Genomic DNA, 26,009 nt, shown 5'->3' with positions numbered 1-26,009 from the left:
TGTTGTTATATATAAAATCTTATTAAAAATATAAAATCTTATTAATCTTAATCATATTTTAGTATATAACATATAAATATAACACTATCAACATATGAACACAAACACAACAGAAATGCGAAAATAAACATACTCGAGAAATTATAAACATTATTCTTTTCACACTTGTATCGATCCGATACTGATACTACCGGTGGTATTGACGTTGGGATCGATCCGCCCACCGCATTGGTATGAGAGCCCTGCTGTCATTGGAAGGTAAATAATGATAGTGGTTTAAAAACATCATTTATTTCACAGCTCCGTTTTGAACCGTTTCACCAAAGCAGCGCGGCCATCAAGCGTCCCTGACTCTTATTGGACTTTTCTTCACGATTTAGATGAGTAAAAGAGTTGATGTGGCTACTCCAAGCCAGGCTTGGCCTGGAGGAGAAGCGGAGAAGAAGGGGTGAGGAAGCTAAGTGTGCTTTTGTTAAGCGTCTTCAGTGTGCGCGCTGGCTGGCGTCGCCTAGCCCCAATCATGTGGCATTACGCGCGGCGTCGGCGCTCACCATTGGCTGGTGGAGAAAGAAGCTGTGCGCAAAACCAACCCCGCTGGTCACACTCACTTTACACAAGCCGAGCTGAGTGCATCATCCGCTTGGAGCGCACGGAAGCACCGATTGAGAGCGCTGCTATTCGCCAACAAGTTGACTTTTCTTCTTCCTTTTTTTGTTTTGTTGCTCTGACAGACAGCCAGGAAGTGCCTGTTTTGTTGTGAGATACTTTGCGTGAAGAAGGACCAGTGTGATTTTTTTTCTTGCACAGGAAGTGTTGGCGACACGTAGTGGCTCCAGTCTGGTGCAAAATTGATTAAAAAGGTGCTCGGATCAGATGGCCGTGCGTGAGAAGAAAATGTTCCATGTGTCAATGGAGCGGATTTTCACGGTTTTGCAGGCAGATCATTTGGGAAATGCGCACTGCTTGTAAAAATAAGGAATAACGCCTTTTTGTCCTGAAGTGCACTTGGAAACTGTGAGCGGAGATGATTTGGTTGTTTTTCCTGTGCTCCATCCTGGATGGAGCAGTCTCTCAGCTCCGTTACTCTGTGCCAGAAGAGCAGGAGCCCGGGACTGTGGTTGGGAATATCGCTGATGATTTGGGGCTGGACATTACTAAACTTTCCGCGCGGCGCTTCCAGACTGTGCCCAGTTCACGGACACCTTACTTGGAGGTGAATTTAGAAAACGGCGCGCTTGTGGTGAAGGAGAAAATTGACCGGGAAGAAATTTGCAAGCAGACCATCCCGTGCCTTTTGCATCTGGAAGTGTTTTTGGAGAACCCCCTGGAGCTCTTTCGCGTCGAGATTGAAGTGATGGATATCAACGACAACCCACCCAATTTTCCCGAGGCGGACATTTCCGTGGAGATATCAGAGAGCGCCATCCCCGGGACGCGTTTCCCGGTGGAGAACGCCTTCGATCCAGACGTGGGCGCAAACGCGCTCAGCACGTATGCCATCACGAATAACAACAATTTCTACCTGGACGTGCAGACTCAAAGTGACGGCAATAAATTCGCCGAGCTCGTGCTGGAGAAACCTTTAGACCGGGAGCAGCAGGCGGTGCACCGCTACGTGCTCACCGCGGTGGATGGCGGCAACCCGCAGCGCACTGGCACGGCGCTCCTGGTCGTTAAAGTTCTGGACTCCAACGACAACGCGCCCACTTTCGACCAGTCTGTGTACACGGTGGACTTGCGGGAAAACTCCCCCTTGGGCACCCAAGTGATTCAGCTTAACGCCACTGACGTGGACGAGGGGCAAAACGGGGAGATTATTTATTCCTTCAGCAGCCACAATACGCCGCGGATTAAGGACTTGTTCAGCATTGACGCCAGAACTGGCAGGATCGAAGTGGCAGGTGAGGTAGACTATGAGGAGGCCAGCACGCACCAGATCTACGTCCAGGCTAAAGACATGGGGGCCAACGCCGTCCCCGCTCATTGCAAAGTGCTCGTTAAACTTGTGGACGTGAACGACAACACTCCGGAGATCAGCTTCAGCACCGTGACAGAGTCGGTGAACGAGCAGGACGCCCCCGCTGTCATCGCACTTTTCAGCGTCTCGGATCGAGACTCCGGTGAGAACGGTGTCATGAGCTGCGAGATCCTGGGGGATGTTCCTTTCAAGTTGAAGTCTTCTTATAAGAATTATTACACCATCATGACTGACGGCCCGCTGGACCGAGAGACCACAGAGTCCTACACCATCACAGTAGTGGCCAAAGACAAGGGCCAGCCGGCTCTTGCCACCAGTAAGTCCATTAAAGTTCATGTGTCTGATGAGAACGACAACGCCCCGCGCTTTACACAGGCGGTGTATGACGTGTATGTGACTGAGAATAATGTGCCTGGGGCCTTCATTCACGCTGTGAGCGCTGTAGACCCTGATATAGGACAGAACGCTCTCATTACTTACTCCATATTGGAGTGTGACATACAGGGCATGTCTGTGGACACGTATGTGTCCATCAATCAGGACACGGGCTACCTGTACGCGCTGCGCTCTTTTGATTATGAACAGCTCAAAGAGTTCAGTTTCATGGTGCAGGCCAAGGACTCAGGAACCCCAGAGCTCTTCTCCAACGCCACAGCAAATGTAATCATAGTGGACCAGAATGACAACGCCCCGACTGTCATTGCCCCAATTGGTAAAAATGGCACCGCGAAGGAGCACCTGCCACGCTCTGCTGAGCCCGGATACCTTGTGACGCGCATTGTGGCCATGGATGCTGATGATGGCGAGAACGCACGTCTGTCCTACAGCATCCTGCGGGGCAACGAGATGGGAATGTTCCGCATGGACTGGAGGACCGGGGAACTGAGGACCGCCCGCCGGATCTCGCCCAAGCGGGACTCTCTGGGCCACTATGATCTGCTGATCGAAGTGAGGGACCACGGGCAGCCCCCCCTGTCGTCCTCAGCCAGTGTGAGCGTGCTGTTAGTGGACAGTGTTGTGGAAGGTCGCAGTGGGGATCGTGGCTCTGCCTCTAGGGCGAAGGAGACCTCGCTTGACCTGACGCTTATTCTCATCATCGCCCTGGGCTCTGTCTCCTTTATTTTCCTCTTGGCCATGATTGTCCTGGCTGTGCGTTGCCAAAAGGACAAGAAATTCAATCTGTACACCTGCCTGTTGGCCGGCGACTGTTGCATGTGCTGCGGTTCCTGTTGCAGCAGGCAAGCTCGCAGCCGCAAGCAAAAGAAGCTGAGTAAGTCCGACATCATGTTGGTTCAGAGCACCAACGTGACCTCAGGTGTGGGGCCCGTGGGGCAGGTACCCGTGGAGGAGTCCGGAGTGGGCAGCGTAGGAGGGGGTTTTGGCTCCCACCACCACCAGAACCAGAACTCCTACTGCTACCAAGTGTGTCTGACGCCAGAGTCTGCCAAGACGGACCTGATGTTCCTCAAACCGTGCAGCCCCTCCCGAAGCACTGACACAGACCACACCAACCCGTGCGGCGCATTAGTCACCGGTTACAGCGACCAACAACCGGATATCATCTCCAACGGCAGCATTCTTTCGAGTGAGGTAAGAAAAACACAAATGATTTGTCTTTCTTTCTTTCTTTCTTTGTGTTTCTCTTCAACGCTAACACATGGTCAGAAATCATCTGTTTCCTATCAAGCATGCTTCCCATTCAGGTCATGCCCAGCAAAGGAAGATGGAAATTGTATTGACTGACTGTTGAACTTTGTGGCCTTTAATCATTGTCACGCCTCGTGGTGATTGCACATGTCAATTGCTGAATCTCGTGTGTCCTTTTAGTTTTATTCACAGCGACCAGACAGAGCTCAATCTCAATCCTCAATTCTCATTTAAAGTTAGATTTTATTCGCTTTGATGTGGGACCAAAGACAGATATGAATAGACTGGGAGTTGCATTAAGGGAGTCCATTTGAAGTTCAATTATGGGAGTCAGTTTTACTCATTGAAATGACACTACAGGGAAACTTCATTTACTCCAGTTTTTGCATAAAAATAACCAAGAACCAATCTCTCTGAGTACGAGATAGTCAAGTAACATCACAGATGGTTCTAATTACTCCCTCCTCCCCCAAATAAGGCTTCTGATAAATACTTAGAAAGCCAAACTATGTTGAGACAGCAAATATTCAAAGAAAAGAGGAGATAAATGAGTTCTGCGTGGGGAGCTGAGAAGACTTGAGGCTTTTTTGTTGATTGCAGTGTGGAGTTTTTGCCAGACAGCCAGTCGCAGTCTTGGCTTTGCTGTGCGTTAAGTATTCTGTGCACGGCCCAGCGTGGCAGCAGCATGAACAAAGGTTGTTCAGTCCCAGCGTCAGCCGGCTCAATCATTTACGCATTCAATCGCCTCCTAACCCACTCTCCACTGCTCTCATCTCTTCTCACCCACTCACTAAGTGGATGCGTACGTGCAAGTGGATGCATTCAACATCGCTACTGATCTATGCAGAGCAGGCATACTTTTTTTTTTAACACTCGAATGATGCATTTGTGGTATGCACTTGTGTTTCTGCTGTCCATGTCTCAGTCTGTTTTGAATTGTCATGTTTGTTTTTATGGGTTTACTAGAACAAACACCAGCGATCGGAACTCAGCTACCTGGTGGACAGACCAAGACGTGTTAACAGGTACTAAAAACACGCATGCATCTGAATCCCATCAGCAATGTGCTGAGCCAGCTGAACCACATAACTTTCACCATCAGAGGACCGCTAACCTCCAGCAGGCCAAAGGGATCCTCAGTCTATTCACAGATCTATAAAATTGAATATTACACCCATCAGGATGAGCCTGGTGGAGTCTGCGTCATTAATTGCGGCTCTGAGAGGCTACATGGTACCCGGTGTGTTCGTAATGTAGCTCTTCAATTTGGCACCGGGCCCATAACTAGCAGTGCGGCGCCCATTAAAGCTCTAAGACTGGATTTCATTACATGCCATGTGTAACATCCAATTTAGAATGGTGATGGCCGCCGTGACGGTATTAATGCGGTTATGTGGTGACGCTGCTGTTCTCACTCTCTTTGTCGCTTCCTTTAATCCTCCCTCCCAGCATCAGTGAAGCTTGACCTTTGTCTATACCCGTGAATTCTTTTCGTTTCACCCTACCTTGTGACACAACTTGCTGCGTTTTGCCTCTTTCCTCCAGTTCGGCATTCCAAGAAGCAGACATTGTAAGCTCGAAGGACAGCGGTCACGGCGATAGCGAGCAAGGCGACAGTGATCATGACGCCACCAACCGGGGCCACTCAGCAGGTGAGTCTCTAAATAACGTGTTTGCGGACAGGATGGGGCGACTTATTTGAGAAGAGGTTGCTGTGCATTATTAGAAACAAAGGTGCTGATTTGATTTCATATGCAGTGATTATTTGGCAAAACCTCCGTTTTCCGTCTGTGTTCTCCTCACTGCGGTTCTATGGGGCGGTGCTGAAAGGACAGCGACTCCCATGGAGTATGTGTGAGGCCTGCACTTCTTTCCAGGCATCAATCAATAGGTTCACTCAAGTGAAATGCACACAAGCTAGAGTAACGTAATAAGATGCTGCTGTATGTATCGTTGCACTTTTTTGGGTTTAAGAGACAGAGAGAGATCTGTCTTTCAGTCTGGGGGTCCTCATTTACTTTTATCAAAGAAAAAAGAACATTAGCCAGTAAACCACGTTAAGCTTCAAATTTCACAGCTTCACTCCATCGCTGTTCATCAAAAATATATTAATCAAAATATATTTTCTCTTTCATAGTTGAATGCAGCCTATTATTATCATTATTCGTTATGTATTTTATGCCTAAAGTAAGCATTCCCATTGCCAAAATGGCACATTGAAAGATGATGTCATATGTAGTATTCCACACTGGTCACCAGGTGTCAGTAATGTTACTATAATTTTGGATGAGACGCACAAGCATCAGATTTGATCAAAAAGATACTGTTGTCGTGGTAACCCACATCCAGCTAAATCGCTGACACCCGACATCACTTCTTGCCCACCCCTCACTCAGCGCCCCTACCACCGCGCAAGCACAAGTCTTATTGATGTCTTAAATCGCTTATTTTATCATATTATGTCTACCATAGTGGAGTGTAAATGTGACTGTAGGGGTGTTATTTAATATCTAGAGGCCTCTAATGATGTCAATTTTAGTTTTTCTACGCTGTCACGATGGAAATATCCCATTTATAAATAAAAAATCTTAATTCACTGAAACTACTTTTGGTGGTTGAGTCTGGAACCAATGAACAGTGATAAATGAGGGGTTACTGTATTTTTGGCACTCTGATGTAGCATTCATACTAACAAAAGGCTAACAAGGTGCAGGTATATTGTCGAAAATATCATTCAGTGTACCACGCCAATTGGATGTACTTTTATATGAATAACAGTAAAGTGCGTGTGTGTGCGTGTGTGCGTGTGTGTACTGCCTTTTGAAAAACACAACTTACCATAAGCATTGTGTTTATAACATTTGCTTTGGTTTCTACGTGTTTATTGATCCAAGTGGAGTCAGACCAAAAGAAGGACGGGTAGAAAATTGTATTTCATATTGAACTGCCCTTTTCTTGGGAAGGGTCACGCTTCACGACTCATGTATGACCTGTGTCTAGACCGGAGTCTGCCACGTATGAAAGTGGTGCTGGGAATCTAAAATAGGCTTCATTCTGTGCTGTAGGATAGTAAACAACCCTCATCACGGCCTGTGGCATTTCACGTTGTTCAGTCAACGGTTGCGGCTTTAAATTTTGCTTTTGAGCTTTTCCAGAAAATTGCCAAAGAAGTTGCAGTATTTTTACGTGTTTCTTGTGATTAAACTGCAGGAGAGAGTGAAAGCTGAAGTAAACCATTGTATAAATCAAGTTATTTGTGAATTAATAAATATTAAAAAGATGGCACACTGAAAGACGACAAAGATGGAGCTGCCTTCACGCCAAAAAAAGAAAAACTCAAGGGACATACAAAGTCTTTTATGTTAGTATCATATCGGAAGTGAAGAAGTTGTATGGCGACACCCATAGTTCTGTACAGTACTTCCTGCGGTGGCTATTGTCTGACCAGTGTAGAATACTTCATTACATCACAACACATTTGGATGCATCTTCTAGAATACCTTATTACCTCCACCAAGCACACAGTGCAGAGCGCAGTACAGCGGTTATGTTTTTGTCTGTTTCTCTACGTTCAAAATAGCTTGTATTTATGTTTTACTTCATTTAGCCATTTTTAGGTCCTGAAAATATGTACTGGTGATTTAGAACAAAAATATGTAACATTGGCTTAAATATGCATGTTTTTTTTATTAATAATTGGCCGTATGCTAGCCACTCCGCCTCCACACACTGAGACAAAGAGACTGTATTACTGCGGAATTGGCTCACTTTATTCATGCCGTTGTTCTATAGAAGAAATGTACTAAGGTACTTAAACCAATGCACTCAGTGAACTGAGTGAACTCCATTCCTGCCTGTTTAGAGGCGAGAGGCGAGGCAAAGACAATATGTTTGTCAATATATTGATGCTGGAAACATTGTTGTGCGATTAATTAATTTATTGGCCTGGGACGATTTCTTGTGACTCTCCCAATGAATACATATAATTACATTTCAGAGGAATTTATTGCAGTATTTTTTTTAAGTAAACGATGAGGTACATGATAACTGCATGCACATCAATGATATGTGAATGAAAATTGGGTCCGGATAGGAAAGTTAACATACACGTCCAAGAAAAGAAAAGATCTTCCTTTGGGGGGGAACCCAGTTCTGTTATTGTTCAGAACCATATTCCACTTCAATAAACCGGCCGAGCTCTGGCTCCTCAGTCGTGTCTAAGTGGAGTTATTTAATGCCTACATTCCATGACACAGGCTAATAAGTTTGGGTAATGGGCAGACGTTATCCACTGTATTGCTGCAAGACTACTTTAAAGAAAAGTCGCCCTGTGACTGATTGGTCGTTCAAACCCTTGTGTGTGTGTGTATGTGATGAATATCTAACATCTCTAACTAGCCTAAAGCTGAAAGAAATGGAAGCAACAAAGGCGTATGCAAAAAGCTAAATTGGCAACGTCAATCAATATTGAATATTATGTGCTAATACTCTGCAGTATATTTGACTACACCGGCATTACCACAAGATATACTACAAATATTATTGACCACGGAAGTAGTCTTCAGGTGTCGTTAGGGCAATGACACTATTCTCCTTATTACAAGCTAGTGTACTACTAAAACATATATTTATGGTCCAATTACTGCAGTGTGTGTGGAAGCTACTTTCATGTGGGTTTTGTATACCTCCCTAAAGGCTCTTTGGGTATTACGATGCACGCACTAAAATGGAATTCTCTTCTAATCGGCAGCAGCAATCTCAAAAGACAAATATTTTGGACTTTTTTACTTGCACTCTGCCAGGTGTATGGTAGATCATGTCCATTCCTCATGTGTTGTTTTGTAGGTAAATGTGCATGTTTCTTTAACACTAAACGGTATTCAGTCGATCCCACAAAGACACCGGTTTTTGATGCCAGTCAAAATATATATTTGTGATACGCGGCCTTTAAGTCCTACTGCTAGCTTGACACTGACATTCTCGTCCGATTTCAGATCAACATTTGCAATAAAAGGCACTGTTGTAAATATTAGACTATATTCAACTCCAACCGATCCCCCCTTCCCTCTTCAGTTGCTGTTGTTCACTCACAATACCCCCTAAAATGTCTCACCGGCTTATTGAACATGTTTAATGAATATGATGAAAAATGAAAGTCTCTTCTTTCTTTGCTGTGTACCATGTTTATATAGCTCTAGAACACAATCTTCTGTGTGTGCCATGAAAAATCAGTCAAAATGATCCAAGATGGCCGGTACTGGCAGGTATGTCTCATGACAAATGGCTGGGATTGAATGTGTTTTATGTTAATACTTTTAGCCGTCTGGAACAGATTAATTAGATTTACATTATTTCTCACGGAAAAAGGCAATTGGGTTAGAGTACATTGTCGGACCTTCACTATCTAAAACAGACAGTGTGCATGCACGTGCATCGGTTCGCATGGTTTTGTGCTGAGTGCACATTTCCGAGAAGAGAACATGCGCTGAATAACCCAGAGCTAAAACCAGCAAAGCATCTTTTTTGTGTGTGTCTATTTTGCCACAATTTGCCTGCTCAAGCAAATTTGCCCGTGTGCACCTGTCCACACGCACATACATTTAGCATTCACCTTTGTACCTTTGTATTCCGTGTACGGGTGTGCACGCACATATTTGTGGCGGGGTCTCATCCTTCATTCTGTTTCCCCCACACGTTGGATCTCCGAAACACTTGGCTGAGCAGTAATTCATTTCTAGAGCCTTTGCATAGCAATTATCAAGGAGGCTCAGATGCAGGTTGTCCTCACAGGACCGCCCGTCACAATGTCTCTTTTGGTATTTCTCACAATAAGTGATGAGAAACCACCTGCCGTTGGTGTATGATCAACCACACCAGTTTTTGCTCCCTGCTCAGCCCCCTTTCTGACATTTAAGGAAATAAGGCTGGTGCATCTGCGAGACTAGGGTGTCTACTGGTGCTTTTAAAAGACTGCAAATAGTCTGGAGTGAAACACGGGCGTGTCAGGAGCCAAAGCGCAAGTGATTGACTGCCACACCCTTATCTGGCCCACACCTTCATTGAGTTTTTGTGGTTATTATTATTCAAATCAGGCAGCGTGTCTTCGGTCTGCATTAGCTCCCCTCATCATCTCTAATAGGAAACTGAGTGAACAAGCCAAAAAAATGGCATCTCAGACACGGATGCTGAGGTCTGCGAGACGGTAGAGAGAACAGAAATTATTGTCGTGATGACATTTTGGTGAGAACAAACGACATGACAAATGGGGCAATTAAATCACTGTGGCAACGGTGTATGAGATAGATGATTATGAATTAGTAGCTGGCATCGTGTTTCCTTGTCAGTGAGCTGTCAAAGGCATTTAGTTAACAGGGTTTGGAAACCACAACCTGGGCACTAATTCATTGAAGGTAGAAGGCACTTTTCTCAGAGGAAAGTTCGTGTGACACTTTACACGTGCGTTCCTTGACTTTGGATAGGATTTCTGTTCATGGATGGAATGGAGATCCTGTGTCTTCCTCTAAATTTGCTCAGCTTGTGGCAAGTTTGCAGTTTTTGTCCCAAGATTAGAATCATGCAAGAGTAGTTCTTGACATTGTAGAGAAGATGATTTAGTACTCAAAGTATTTCTTCCCACTTTATGTTGTGTATTCTTAACATTTCCAGCCATATTTTGTTGTCTAATATGACGTCTAGAAATGTATTATGATCACCCTGTCAACGTCTATACCATCTATTCATATATGCGCATGCATGTCCTTTCTGCTATGACCAAATAGTATTATTTGACTTTCACTGAGGGTCGAGGATAATCTGTTTTAATCAAACCATCTTTTTAGTAAAGTCATTTCATCTGTGACTTTATTTATCAGCTCTCGCGTACTCGCGTCTAAATAACTTGTGACACAATTTTGTGAAAAAGCTGCAATGAAATCAGCCATTTTAGGCTGCAACGATGACAAAAAAAAAAGCCTGGCGAATGCTAGAGGGACTGACTGTCTCTTGAACACATTTTTATCATCCTCAGGAAATAGTGATTAGAAAGTCTTTAATTAAAAAGATGATTTGCATTTATGAACATGTGGCAGCGTGACAAGGTTGTGTAAGTTAGATTGATTGCTGATTTCATTAAAAAGATGCAGCACATCTAGCTGCATTTAAATAGCGCACAACTCAGAGATCAATAAGCGGTGGTCACCCAGAGCCTTTCCGACCGTAAGGAGGGATATTCATCAAACGGGCAGCTCCCCAGGCAAGCGGCCATCTCAGCTCTCCATCCAAACATTTAGTAGCTGCCTCTGCAAGACTCACAACAGTTTCTCTGTCTGTCATTGCCGGGTAGGGTGGCAGCCATCTTGCTCTGTTTTGCCCCTGGGGGGTCTCTGGTTTACTCATCACAGCCTCGCTGGGCAGCTCGTGCAAGAAAGCTTTGCTGCTCCCCTGCCGTTCTGAGCTGCTGTCCCAATATTGACATGCCTTGACTTGCTCTGCAACAAAGAAGGAAAAGGGAAAAAAATAGCTCCAAGACGCAACCTACCTGGGGTGCTTTTTAAGAAAAAAAGGCATGACATAAAAGAAGAACAGCAAGAATGAGTCAGGAGCAGACAGGTGAATGCTGGGCTAGGGTTGATGTTGTTTACATATTATCCCATACAGCTGCCAAATAACAAAATGTTTTTATTGCTACGGAATTTTGTTGATGTCCAACTTGAAAAAAAAGTCATTTATCTACTTCAGGAGTATAAATATAGTCAGAACTAAGTAATACATTCACCAATATGAAATTAATTGCCATAATTATTACACACAGAAGCAGCAGCAATACATAAAGCCACGCAGGACAAAATGTCGACAATACTTTAGGTGCATACGTTCTCCACAATTTCAGCAGAACGGGTGATAATGGATGCCAGGCTTGTACACAATTCTGAAGTGAATTGAGAATGTCTCCAATTCAATTCCATGAATGCGAAAGTAGATTAGCAATCTTTTTAATTTTGGTGTATAACAAAATCATGTGTATACTCTAGAAATGATTGTTATATATTTCCATACTTTACTGCATGTGGCTTCAATATGGAAATACACTCATCGCTCGTTATTGCAGCGAATTGGGTCCAGACCCGATTATTTGCAAATGTGTTTGTTGTGTTAAAGTCTATGGAATACCTGTTTACAACTTTCTAAATCTGGTTTTTAACTTTGTTACAGCCTTCTAAGCATGAAATAACACCCCTTAAGTCACCTTTAACTAATATAGTACATATTACAAGACTAAATAATAAATAATCAAGTAAGACAGAATTGGGAGAAGACCCTTGTTGTTTTTAATTTCCTTTACTGTACTCTTCTTTCTGTGGTGGCTATTGTCTCAAAGATATAACTATACTGACACCTAGTGACCAGTGTGCAATACGACATCAGGCCAAGTTTGAATGAGTCTTCTGCATGCCTTATGTTTGTACGATATCTCATTTTTATGCTTGAAAATGTTTCATTTTGGCCAAAAAGATGTAAATTATTTTTGCACTCGGCAGATTGATATGACATTCTGGCAACCTGCTTGTGTTGTAATGATGTTCAAAATTCCGCTGTTTGTGAATGCACCTCCAAAGGATGATGAGCAATTGTCGCGTTGCATGTTGGTCTGCCAGCTGACCGTGTTGGATTTGAGCGCTGCTGTCGCCGTGTTAAGGTCGGCAGTGGAGTCTGTTGGCATGTTGTGTTCCGTACCAGACCGTACCTGCAAAACATCACCTTCAAGCACGTGTTTCAGGTGCCTGCATTCATTTAGCAGCCGAATGAGGCGCCGGTGCCGTGTCGCGTTTCAGTACGCATCCCTATGCAGGGCACGGGTAAGGGGAGTAATCCCAGCGCCCACACAGTGTATTCAAACATGTGGCTCATTTTTCCCCTTGGAGGATTTGTTTCCCCTCATTTCCGTCAGCTGCCACTTGCTGATTGTATGTCAGGCAGCACAATTAGTGAAATCACTCCCACATGGAATTTCAGAAGCAAGCGGAGATGTAATGAAAAACAAAATAGTAGGGGAAATGTGCTGATGGCTTTTTAACAAGGAGATTGTGTTTGCATTGTGTAGCATTGTTTACCGCCGTGCATGTGTGCGACTTTGCTTGTTTGTGTGTCACTTCCCCCCGCTGGATGAGGTCATGATGAGCGAGAGGGCTGCTGGCAGGGACTGTCATTGCCACTCACTGTTTTGGTTGTTGTTTTGCTTCCTGCCTGAGGAAGCGAAGGTGCTTCACGAGGATCAACAGCTACTGGGTGTCATGTGCACATGTCTGTTTGCTTGCAAGCATTTACATAACTTGGCATAAGACTACTTTTAAGCCTGTGTGTTTGCAAACATATGCGTTCATGTCCGTGTTGGTTAAGAGCAAGCCGTCAAGCAAAGACCCCTCTCGAGCCAGCAAGTCTTTGCACACTATATTTACTTATCTCCCCCCCGAGTACAGTACCTCATTGTTGCCTGTGATTTTATCAACAGTGAATGCATATCATTAAGATGAATGTGCATTGTGGCTTTCAACCACTTAACTGCACAATGGCCCCGCCAAGATTAGAAGGCCTGGGTCAACACAGGAAAATGTCAACAAATCATTAAGAAGCTTAAAGGCCAACAATAGATAATTTAGCATAGATATGCATTCATGCCAGGGGTGGATCTGGATGCCTCTGCAGACAGCCTCTCCAGTAGCAGTGATGTGATGTGAGTGCATATAGGATAAATAAGACATGTGCTTGTGTGTGTTGATCTAAATGTGTTCCACTGCAACGGGAGTTGAGTGGGGGAACAAACAGGAAAGGACGTCCGGGTTCAGAGTTTTAGCCTGGCATGGGTTCAGCACCATGTGTTAAGAATTATTGGGCCTTTTGTGAGATAATTTAAACTAGAGCTGCACCAATTAAATGAAGAAATGATTATCCAATTAATCAACAACTATTTTATTTTCACTTTGTCGCATATTTAACCATATATATTTAAAATGTTGTTTTACATCAAAATAATTTATTTTAATACCAATTTAACGCCATGAACTATTATAACAATTTCTACATTTGGAACTGAACCGTGTGTGTGCATGCACGCATGTGCAATAAAATTTCCCTTCATTGCGTAACCTTCTGCATGTTCTGCTCCTCCATGCCTTTCCACTTCCTCCCTGCTGTGTACTGCTTCAATACATGGAAAGGAGCCATGCTCTCATCAAAGGCACCTGCCACCTTGTCGCTGTTTCTATGGCTTAAAACGGCATTAAACAAGATCTCTTTTATTGTGCAGTTGCATCATCAAGTTCGTCTTTGGATACGTTTGAATAAGTTCATTGAATACGTTTGAAGACGTTTTGGAAAATCCATGGCAGAGTGACAAGTGAAATTGGAAGCTCAAAGTGGCGATGAATGATTGCATCACCAATGGAAACATGGTGTGATACAAGCACGTGTAAGTTGATAGTCTGGTATGTAAACCCTCCACTTGCTGCCTCAATTTGACCACCACACTCCTTGTTCCATCTGCGTTGTCACCGTTTGGTGTTTTTGGCCTTCGGTCTCTCCATCTGTGTTTGCCAGGATCTTTCTGTTCCTTACGGCTCCTGCAGCCTCGCTGCTTTTGTTGCCCCTGAAATCTGTGACTCCCGCCTCTCGGCCTGTGCTGTCGATTGTCTGGGAGCCTTGTGGCTCATCTGACTTCATGGTCACTGCGGTCACATGGCCTGTCTCGCTCCTCTTGTGTCCTGAATTAGCAACATGATTACAGCAATGCAAGGGTCAGCCTCAACAAAACATTGTGAATGCTGAATAGCAAGTAACACCAGTCCAGGGTGTACGCTGCCTCTCGCCCAAACATATAGGCTCCAGCATACCCGCGACCCCAGTGAGGCATAGAAAACGAATGGATGGGCGGATGGATGAATCTGAGTTTGAGATGAGTTTGCGGAATTCCACTGGGAATTCATGAATCAATAAATTCATTGTGCAGCTTCAATCATTAGTTTACACAACTTAATGTGTCTTGGTCTCTGAATGTCTTTTACATGTTACACAGGAATACATTGTGATGGGTAGTTGACAGAGCTCAAGCACACAATGTCAGGGAATCTAACAGCATCATGCTTCCCCTGCCTGTTCTTATTACGTTTTCAGTGGTAATGTTAAACAGGCATCAAACGTTAGCACGTCATAGCCGTATTATCCTATCAGTGCAAACAAAACTGAATTGGAACATTGGATAAGTTGCATTCATGACAAGGCCCATTTTCTTCTTTTTTGAGAGTTGGTACTCACTTTTCAAAAAACCTTTCCTTCCATGAATAAGAGGAAGGAGTAAAACATAACAAAACTAAAAACTGGGATAGTTTCCCATTCATATACCGTAAGGTCCTGTCTAGTTAGATGCATGGCTTTATGTTTTGTTTTTTGCCAAATAGTTTGGATCCAAATCACAGATAACAATACTGACAATACTTAAGTCACATTGTTCACCAGCATTAAATGAATTCATTAAATGAACAATCCGGTCTGTAAACACGAGACTGGCTTGAGAAGAAGTTAGAGCACATGTCGCCTCATGCAGCACAACAATATGTAGTGTGTGCCTGCTCAGCCACACTGAGGACGAAGAACATTTCTGTTGAAGTTTCATTGTATCTTCCAAGGGGCAGTGTGCCAAAGAAAAGGAAAGCCATCGCCATGGAAGTAAAAATGAACATCCTTAAAAGCTCAGAGAGGAGAGACACCAACCACGCTTTGTTGGACCCAATGAGGAATGTAACTAATTATTATTTTATTAATTATTATATTATATTTATTAGGGCTGTCAAAAATAACGTGTTAACGGCAGTAACTAATTCATTTCATTAATTAAATTTTTTTTGCATAGTTAACGCATGCGCATCAGAGCAAGCTCGCCTCGGGTCCGACGGGTCTGTGGTCGTAGCACAGTGGGGCAGTGGAGCATCCTCACAGTCCCACAGAGGCTGACACTGTTTTAGAATCTCATTCTGACCTGAACACGCACTGCAGTACAATTAGATATACACTATGTACCGTATGTATCTCTACTTCCTTCTTCCTCCACGAGATGCATTGAGGTACACTCCGAACATCACAAAAACGGCTTAATAACGCGTGTGTGTGTGTGTAAATAAACAGGAAGATAAATAAAAACATGAATTGGATATTCTTATCACTCACTTCCTAAATCTTAAGCAGTTTAATGAGATTCAAGTGCCGCTTCACAGAAGCACACGGCTTATTTAGGGGCAGCACAGCTGCCGGCAGTGACACAAAACGTCACCGTGCTCTGCATCGCAGGAGGGGACAACTCGGAGGATTCTCCTAAAAGACAACATACGCTGCGAGTGGCCAAACCACCGCTATGGTGGTGGAGACGGTGGCAGAAAAATACACTTACACGTAAATGATGATGATGATGATGATGATGGCTGAGTTGGGTGAGATGAGAAAGATTAGAGAGCTAAATGTTGGAGACAGGGACCTGACCATTTCTGAGACTGGTGATGTCATAGTATGGAATGAGGGTAGTGACTATACTCCATCATTAACTTTGGCTCATACGGATGGTTTTCGCTCATTTACGATATGTCTTTATCTCTTACCAATTTCAACATACAACCATTTCAAATACTATTATTAAAACGGAATACTCTCTTTTAAACCCGTGCATGCGTGGGTTTTCTCCAGGTTTCATGCATGTTAGCTTCATTGGCGACTCCAAATTGTCCATAGGTATGAATGTGGGTGGGAATGGTTGTTTGTCTATATGTGCCCTGTGATTGGCTGGCCACGAGTCCAGGGTGGACCCCGCCTCTGTCACTGTCTTCTAATATGTGTGAATATCTTGTGCTTAAAACATAAAGGTAATAGGTCTGCCTTTATGAATGACTTAGAACATCTGAAAAGCTAAAATGATATTTTTTACATATATTTTTACATGAACGATACCAAAATAGTTGTTCATTAGCTGGATAATCGATTAATCATTGATTCACTGTTGCACCGAGATCTGGGAGAAGACTTGCCTGGAAAAATATTTTAAGAAGGTAGAAAATTCTTACTGTTTAAATTAATTTTTAATGACTGTGTAATGATATATAATGATTAACGTATTAACGTATTCCCTTCAGTGTCATTTAGGTGTAAGTTTTAGCTTACACTAAAACTCAACAGTTGAGGAAGGGTCGTTGTTCATAACCCGAGGACCAGTTGGCTCTTTTTGGCTTCGGGGATGATGGTGGCCAAGGGTTATAGAAGGGTTATAGATTGGCCACTTTTTTTGCTCGTTCCATTCAATTCTTTTGCCTTCCTCCTCTCTAATGGAAGCCCTGCTTTGATGACACGATTCCACGTTATTTTTCCCACATCGCAGCATCTACCGGGGAAAGGATGAAGGAAACACAAATCCCATCTGTGCAAGAGAAAATTGGCTGCGGGGTGTAATTATTATGATGACTCTGTTCATGTCTCTTGGTCCTGTCTTCCCTTTTCTAATATCTCGCGTACGCTTCCACCCTCCTCTTTTTATTCTCTCTAAGAGAGTGTAATTAACATAACTGGAATCCCTTTCATGCTGCTTCTTCTATTATGTAATTTCCGATGTTATTTTGATCTTTTGTGTGTGTAGGTTTTGTTTTTGGCAATTACACATGTACGGCTACACGTGGATGATTGGCATGAAAGTGCAACTAAGCAGCCAAGTGAACATGTTGTTGCTTTTTGTGTCACTTTTCTTGAGATAATTGTAGCTTTTGTTTGAGGGCGGTTTTCGCACGGTGACGGAGTGTCGATGCTGATGGTGCAGAGGGGTGTATTTTTGAAATACTACATCACTTTGATTGCACATTTAATTCAGAATGAATGAGGTGCGTAGGAAAACAAACAATTTGCCTCATCAGTGTTGGCCTTGTCTCTTTGATGAATAGTTTGTGTTGCACTTTTTCTTCTGCTGACATGAAAATGATGAATAACTTGTTTGTTGTCTGGTTTTTTGTCCCCTTCCTGCCTGTCCTCTTCCCTCTCTTTGCCACTGCTCTCGCTCATCCATTTCTTGCTCATGCTCACAATCCCTGTTTTTGGCATCTTCAACGCAGGTGCTGACCTGTTCTCCAACTGCACGGAGGAGTGCAAAGCCCTGGGCCACTCGGACCGCTGCTGGATGCCATCCTTCGTCCCGTCCGATGGGCGCCAGGGGCCTGACTACCGCAGCAACCTCCATGTCCCCGGAATGGATGCTACACTGCCAGACACTGAGGTACCCTCCTCTACCGACCTATCTGAAGTCGCCTTGGCCTCGTCCGCCGCCACGTCCAACGATAGGTCATTCTCCACCTTTGGCAAGGATGGCCAAAGATCACAGTCACACAACAGCCTTCACCATCACCTCCATCAGCAACAGCAGCAGTACAGCTCCAGCACGCTAGAGCGGAAAGAGTATGATAGGGGGACCCTTCCGTACAAACCTACCTTTCTCTGTGAGTATCAGTATGAAAAATCCCTGGGGCCGTATGACTTTGGTCTGGTCCAGTACAGATACTAAAGCAAAGGGGTCACTTCATTGTGGTCTGGACTATCTACTCCTAGTTCTCCCATTTTTAAGGAGCTTACTGTTTTTGTTGTGTTGTTCTTTTTGTTACTGTTTTGTCAAATGTAAAATGTAATCTATTATTTTCTTAAACCCCACGTAAATAGACGCACCAGCTAACTTTAAGAATTGTCTGTATTCCTGTGACGTAAAAGGAAAAATAAAAACTCTAATTTAAATTGGTTCTCTTATGGATCTGCTGTGGCCCATTTTCTTTCTCCCACCTAAATTTCCCCTTCCAAATCCTTTCAAAGCTCTGGTTTTTTATCTGATGCTCATATAAGTAAAGGTCAACAACATCAATCTCACCTCATGTTTTTATTCGTTCCATCACCTCATATGTCTGAATGCTGTTTATGACAGCAAACATGATTTGGATGTGCATAAACAACCGGATAATCCATCTTTTTCTGAAGGTTAAGGTGCAAGGCTTCATTTTCAGTTGCATGTACCATATCAATAAGATTCCACATTTTAAAAGGTAAACATTTCCAACTATAAAGAAGTTGTACAGAATTCATTAGGAGAGGATAACAAATCATTTCCGAGCTCCCACAGAACATGAATAATCTATTAGCTCTAAGAGAAGAGAATGGATCGGATGTGAGCGCTGAGCAGTGAGGCGGTTTCCAGTCAAGTCACCAACATGTTCACCAGCGTTTTTTCCTTGATACTACATGCTGTCTCTCAGGTAAAGGATTGTTTGTGACCTAGCAAACAGTGGCAGGCCATCACTCTCCTACAGAACTTCTCTGTGCAAAAGATAATTGCGGTTTAGCCTTTAGGTGCTTCTCTAAATATAGCACCGTGCTCACCTCTTCTGTCTCGCAGGCTTACGATAAATGTGCAATATAAAACTCCATTGTATACCACTATTGGATTTATGAGTTCCTTTTGGTGTTGGTCTCTTCAAATATATGGGCTTCGTTTTGGCACAACAGAGGTTTTGCTGTGTGTAAAAACAAGAACAATTGCTCTGGAAGCTGTGTTCCGCGTTTGATAGGAACATCTTTGCCGATGGCTGGAGTAATGTTTCTTAATAAACAATTTAGAAATGTTTGTTGATGGATACGCCGCTACAATGGTGTCGTGTACAAAATCAACCCCTCACATGAACACACATCCATATACAGCAGAACCTGTTACCATTGGAAATTTAGAAAATGTAAATTTAGCTTCCGTTTGGCTGCATTTTATTATATGCTTCGTATATTGTTATGTTATTAATGCACTGCCTGTGTTCTTAATGTAACAGACAGTTTTACCTTCATTGAAGACATGATGACGTATTGACAGACGCCATGTGTCAGCAAGGTTCATATACACACCACCTTTGTGTTTTGCCATGAGTTATTTCTCTGATGTATCTCACTTTTTTTGTCTTTGGCTTTCATTCATTCATAGATGTATTTATATGCATTTTTAATTGTTTTCTGCATGTAAAATTATAATAAAAACATGTTTTTCTGTTAACATTTTTGTCTTTCTGGAACAGATTCATTGTTTAAACAACAACAATGCCTTGGTTCACTTCAATCCCTTTCAGAAGGTCTGACTCAAACCAAAATTGACTCCAACCAAAGCTAATTTTCCCATAGAAATGTAATGTAAATCCAATTCATCCGTAAAACACCCAAAAATGTTAACACAAAAACATTTTATAGACAATTATTATAATTTTACATGCCGAAAATGATGCAGAAATAATTACAAATGACATTTACCGGGTTTTCTTCGGCGGAAAAAACAACAATAAATTATAAACAAAATAAACATATTATTCTGCTGAATATATCAAACGAAAGATCAACGTTCTCGAACCAATAAATATGTACCTGTCTGTTTAAAAACAAAAGACATCACGGAAGTGCGCTGCCGCGAACATTCTACAGCAAGTTGAATCCGTAAACACGTAATCCGCAAGTTTTGTTGTGGGAACCAATTGGAATACCTCTGAAATGATGACGGTGTTCTCTTTAAGCCATCAAATCCGTACAGTCCATTGCCTTTATCTTTTGTGCAGTCCATGTACTCTGTTACGTTGTGTATCTCTCTCGCAAAGCAAATTTGATATTAAACAAACGCTGTTGCTCTAAAATTGTGCCCGTGGCGCACAATGCACTGCGCAATCCTGTGCAAATGTCACAAGATTTTGTGTTCGGTTCGTTATCCAAGATAATGGCGTAAACAAAACAGGACGTTAAACAAGTGGGTGAATGCAAGCCACGGCATTAAAAAATATTGGATGTTAACTGAAAAATGCGCTAACTGGTATGGACTTTAACCAAGGTAAAGCATTATGTTGTAATATGTTTTGGTTAGAGTCGGTCCTTCTGAAGCGGATTAATAATGCCAACCAAGGTTCCACTGTAATCTGTTGCCATGTGAATTGTTCATTTTATTCGGGTGCTGTCTGCGGCCAATGTGTATTTTAGGCAGCCCCAGCAGCAACCCCCACATACTGTAGAACATCCGCCATCACCATGCCAATAATTGACACTGCCTCCCGGATTTCACTACGTTGCGGCAACGCAAAGTCAACTAATCCCCTCAAATACTGCATAGCCTCACAACATCGTCCAATTCTTGCAATTTCCCCGCACATGTTGTCCACACATCGTCATTTTCAACAATGGAATTTGTCCCCGAGTTGCACCCAAACACGTGTCTAACTGATCCTAACTAACTCACCCACGTCCTCACTTATATGGACAGAGCTGTGTGATGTAATCTCATATCGTTCCTGATGGTGATGCTTATACAGTGTCCTGACTTGATGAAAATGAGTACTGAGCACAACTAAATATTGGCCCTTTAACTATGAATGTGTTTGTTAGAGGGACGTCCTCTTAGACCTGATGAGCAAATGAAGAGCCAATGAATATAAATCCCTCCCCCATCCCTGTGGCACCCCCTAGAGAATGCAATTGCCCACGAGGCCCATAGCGAAAACAGCCACAGCCCATGCATATATATTTAATGACACAATTACGGCACAAGTTAGTTTTAGTATCCCTGAAGAGGGCTTTATGGTATATAAATAGCTTCACTGCAAGTCTTTTGTGGCATGCATCCTTCAAGAGACTGTATTTGTAGCCGTCACTAAAAAGCCTCATGGGAAATAGTGTCATTTGTCTTAACGACTGTTCTTTGTCTTCACAGCCCGCAAGAGGATTTGCTAGCTCATTCCATGTGGACCTGTCGGAGACAGCGTGAAGTTGAGTAATCGGCCACCAACACTGACGATGGGGACCGCAGACTGAGGCTAGATAACAGACATTTGGACAACAACAACTCTGGATAAATGCTATTTTCTTGGGTGGCAAACGACACGGCAGCCTTGGCTTTGGTTGCCAAACAGGGGAGAGGAGAATGAAATTCTGAGTAGCCGTAAACCTTTCAGAGGAGCATTCCAAGGCCTTATTTCTCTCAGCAGGACTGAGATCAGGGCTTGAAATTGAAGATTAGCAAGTGTTCAGCAGAAGAACAGGAATACAACACAAGACTGCGGTTTGGAGAGCTGCGTGTTTACATGAAGTTACAAACTTGGACCGACATCCCATGGAGCCCTTTAGTGATTTCTCAGTGAGCCAACTGTACAGAGACAATGCAAAAGCGAGCCAAAAGGCGATGTACAGGTAATATATGGCACAGAAGGAACTATGGATTCTGTATCTTGGCTTTTTTGACTGACTGTCTTTATATAACTTCTCCTTTTTTGTTGCTTTCAGTTGTTCTCTCTGTGTGGTTCACTTGTGGAGAATCTGAACGTATTACAACGTATACTGTAGATGCGACACGTGGGGATTTGTTTCTCTTCTGGGTGGCTTTTAAACACGTAGACAAAACCAGTTTAGTATCACATGAATGTTCTAACTTCTAAGCTAGTGATATTCCAGCTCCTTTCTGAGTGGGATGCAAGTGAAGAACGACCAGTATGTGATTCTCTTAACGCCCTTGGCCTATACATAAACAATCAGACACATTCAGTGGTTTTTATCATGTGTGCAAAGTGTTTACTGTGCTATTTTAAAAAGCTTTTCAATGAATATAAATCTATACATATATAACTATATAAAAAACTATATACAAAAGTTGTTGTTTTTTTCCCAAAAAAACTGTGTAACCATTGATTTGTGCACCTTGTGTGTGCTACCAAATTGAGAGTTGCGTTGATTGAAAAAGGAGGAAAGCTAAACACTGTCATACCAACCGAGATTGAGATTCATTTTCTTATTTGTTACTTTCACCGCGGCCATTTTAAACACGCGGCCATTTTGTGTACAGCGCAGACACCAATATCTTGACCGGATGTGTATTTTTAGCCAAATATATGCTCATGTACAGGAATAGGGGGCCTCTGACTACTAGGCTATATTTGAAGGATTTTACAATCACTCACACATCGACAGGTCAAATGATAAATAAACAGTGTCATTGAAGATTTCTACTGTGTGCTCTGTCAAGAATCATTTGCCGGAAATCCAACAGGGAACCTGGTTATATTATGCTTTCACTCTTATTTTTAACGCAAATTTTCATAAGAGACATTGGGTTGTACTCAGCGTTGGGAGCAACGACCTTAAGAATAATGGTGTTACGATTACTATGGCATGAAATGTTTCACGTTATTCAGCACTGATATCTAAGAACTGTTATGTGGTCATAGACCTCTAACATTCATGAACAAATCAAATTATCAAATTATCCAGCTTCACTCTATCGCAGTTTTTCAAAAAAAATGTATAATTTGGGGGGGTCCAAACTAGGCACGTGTCAGTTGCCGGTTTCAAGGTATACCAAGGTATGAAAAAATATGATATGGTGATATTTGGTGATTTGGTGAAAATGTTGATATTTTGGCCCAAGGTTATCATACCGTCAGAATCTCAATTGCAGTCTTCAACTCGTCTCAACTCGTGGCACATTGTGGAAATGAAATGTGCAGTAAACAGCAGAGTCAACTAATAAAAATAAATGAAGAATACAGTCGGACTCACGCCGTGTATTAACACAAGACGTGCACCGTATAGTACGCTAACGAAGAAATCTACGCAAACTGAGGCACAATCTTTGCCTACATTTTCGATGTAAAATGAAAAATAGCATTTTTCAACCCCACTACAAATCTAAATCGTGTAGATATTTGAAGAATTTTATTTTAAATAACCCTTGTGAGGAAAAGCGGTAGAAAATGAATGAATGAATGAACAATAAACACTAGTAATGATTATTACTTTTGAATAGGGATAAGCACCCGGATGGTTGAGTCATAAACCGGAAGTGGGCATGCTTTAACCGAAGTAGGTGTGGCTGACATTAGTACATTATTTTAAGTCTGAAATTGACATGGATTGATCAGACGTTGCTATATTTATTATTATTGGGCTATGTGTGTAATGGTTATTCATGGTGAATCATCTGCACTGAAAATATGTAATCATGATGGTTTTGCTCTACTTTCCTATTTCCTGACCTCAAAGCTAAAAAAAAAAAAAAAAAAAGAAGTGTCCGGTGCCAGTACCCTTCTGTCTGTTTCTTCCAAATATCACTGGCAACCCCAACCCCACTCCCTCATTCCAATCCCATCAGCTCTGTCCTCACATGGACGACCAGATGTTCACATGCAAAAAAGGAGAAAGAGCTCTTGAATTCCGGGTCATTAAAAGGCGGCCGTCCGTCACTTGACTGCCTGCAAACAGACATGATCTGTTTGTGTCCATCACAAGATTGCCTTCTTTTAGAAACACAGGTTCATGTGACTGCCGCATGTGACTGATGGGGGTTTCCTGCATGAATGAATGGCCTTTGGGTTTCTGTTGAGCATCTCACCCAGAAACATTCCACCAAACGCTAATGCAAGAGCGTGGAAATTGGCTTTCAAAGGGAAAAAGTGGCTTATAATTCCTTTTGGTAAATGGCTTGTTTTTATATACCATACTTCTACTCCACGTTCAAGGTTATGTGGTATGTTTCATTATTCAAACATTTAAAAAAAAGAACATAAATGGCTGCATTCTGATCACCAATAAACACTGAATCTTGTCTTTCTTAGAAAATCAATTAGCCGTCCTTTGTTTATTGTGGTTAATTGGTTCCAGCCGCGTCCGCAATAAGTGAATTTCCCCAAGTAGTAGTGAATATTAATTAACTAGAGGGGCTCCGATCGATCGGCCACAGATGTACATCAGTCGATATCAGTGAAAAAAAGACAGTATCGACCCCCTGCCGTGTGTGGGACTTCCTGCCTTTGTGACAGTGTTAAAAATGTCTTACCGGGGTGGCGCTTCATTCGTCAGGCAGCGGCTATAAAGCCCCGCCCCCCGCCCGCTGTACTTGTGTGGGCAAAATTTGGGGATGTGTATTTCCTTAGTACGGATTTGGGAGCATGCAGACACGATGTAGCACTTTTAGTGCGGGAGGGGCCGCGTAGGACTCCGGATGATGTGTGACAAGTGAGCGTCAAGACGTGCTTGAAATGGGCGTTGTGCACAATGATATCACAGTGATGCACACTGATATCACAGTGACATTGTATCTCCTCTACAGGTACAGAAGAGGGAATCGGCATTAAGGAGGATTTGATGAAGATCTAATGAGCAGAGTAGTTACTGAGGAACTTTGGCACATAGATTTAGAGTAGTTACTGAGGAACTATTGAATAACTAATGAGTAGTTTAGTGTTAGGAAGTATTGCATTCGACAAACACAATGACCATAAAGGCGAGACTGACATTCCATCGATGAACCTGAGTTTACCTGATCTTTAGGCACCTCCACAGCAGACAGACGGCGTATAGCTGAATCATAATGTCTTCCTCGTCTTCTCGCCATCAAGGTTGCCTGAGGTGACCTAACTGTCAGTCTGAGCCTCTAAGCCCTTCACTCATCCCTGGCAGACGCACTTCATTAATCTAACTAAATAGACTTTCAAGAGACCCTATCAGCCCTCTCACCTTTCAACACCTCCTCCGACATACGTGTTCTGCCGTACACACACAGAAGTAACATGACAAGCCCACGCTCCGTCCTCTCCCGCTGTCTTATCTTTTACAGGCCAATCAGTCAAAACGCATGCAAGACACACTGCTTGGTCCACATCCACTCCCAGACAGACAGCTCTTACAGTGTGTGCTTGGATGCCCATTTATCTTCCCATCCTTTTCCGACCCTGTCAGGCTGCAACACCCACCTGACCTGAGACACAGCTTTGCTCCCTTTTAGACACAGACAAACATGTATTGGAGCACATGGTTGTCTAGACGATGTTACTGTTTTATGTCAACAATGATTTAAATGTCAGTCAGATTGTCAGTTCGCACTAAACGTCAAAGGCTATGTTCATGCTGCAGGGTATGATCCCAATTCAAATTTTTTGTTCAAATACGATTTTGTTCCTTCACATTGCCCAAAAAATGCAAAGTATCCAGGAAGTGACGTACATGTGCAAAAGCGCAACATCCCATGCATTTACCTGTGTTTATGGAAGTAAAGATTGCTGCAGTGTGTGCACACTATACTCTCCTTTAGTCATTTGTGGCCATTTCAAGGATTTTGTGTATGAGAACAAGGGCAAGAATTTTGGCTATGGGAGTTTCCTGGAGGTCGATATCCGAGATTGCCGTGAGCTGCTTTCGGATGACAAGAAGAACTTTGGCCTACATCGGTGCGTACCTTTACCTTGCACGGTAAACCACGCCTTTTGATGAAGTATAGGTCCGAAATATGCCATCTGACCATTCAGACGGCAATAGATCGAAG

General features: G+C 42.9%; 1 protein-coding gene across 3 annotated transcripts; it reads left to right on the top strand.

Annotated features, from left to right (window-relative positions):
* Positions 1-593: 593 nt before the first annotated feature.
* Positions 594-24,530, top strand: pcdh10a (protocadherin 10a). 3 transcript variants are annotated; one of them, XM_058083696.1, is made up of 5 exons: positions 594-3,568; positions 4,592-4,650; positions 5,171-5,277; positions 17,758-18,138; positions 21,411-24,530. In XM_058083696.1, exons 1-5 carry the CDS (start codon positions 1,025-1,027, stop codon positions 21,428-21,430), a joined length of 3,111 nt encoding a protein of 1,036 aa, XP_057939679.1. In that variant the 5' UTR covers positions 594-1,024; the 3' UTR covers positions 21,431-24,530. The 3 variants fall into 3 exon arrangements, with proteins under 3 accessions (XP_057939679.1, XP_057939687.1, XP_057939670.1); XM_058083704.1 differs by having other exon boundaries at positions 17,758-17,918; positions 21,411-24,528; XM_058083687.1 differs by lacking the exon at positions 21,411-24,530 and having other exon boundaries at positions 17,758-19,721.
* The last annotated feature ends 1,479 nt before the right edge of the window (positions 24,531-26,009 follow it).

Source organism: Doryrhamphus excisus, chromosome 1 (genome assembly GCF_030265055.1).
Source record: "Doryrhamphus excisus isolate RoL2022-K1 chromosome 1, RoL_Dexc_1.0, whole genome shotgun sequence".
NCBI classification, from domain to species: Eukaryota; Metazoa; Chordata; class Actinopteri; order Syngnathiformes; family Syngnathidae; genus Doryrhamphus; species Doryrhamphus excisus.
This window is presented reverse-complemented; position numbering and strand designations above follow the sequence as displayed.

Excerpts from the sequence above, each read along its gene's own strand:
- pcdh10a (XM_058083687.1), top strand. The coding sequence starts at position 1,025 with ATGATTTGGTTGTTTTTCCTGTGCTCCATCCTGGATGGAGCAGTCTCT. Across the intron at positions 3,569-4,591 it reads GCAGCATTCTTTCGAGTGAG|AACAAACACCAGCGATCGGA; the intron begins GTAAGAAAAACA and ends TGGGTTTACTAG. Across the intron at positions 4,651-5,170 it reads AGACCAAGACGTGTTAACAG|TTCGGCATTCCAAGAAGCAG; the intron begins GTACTAAAAACA and ends TCTTTCCTCCAG.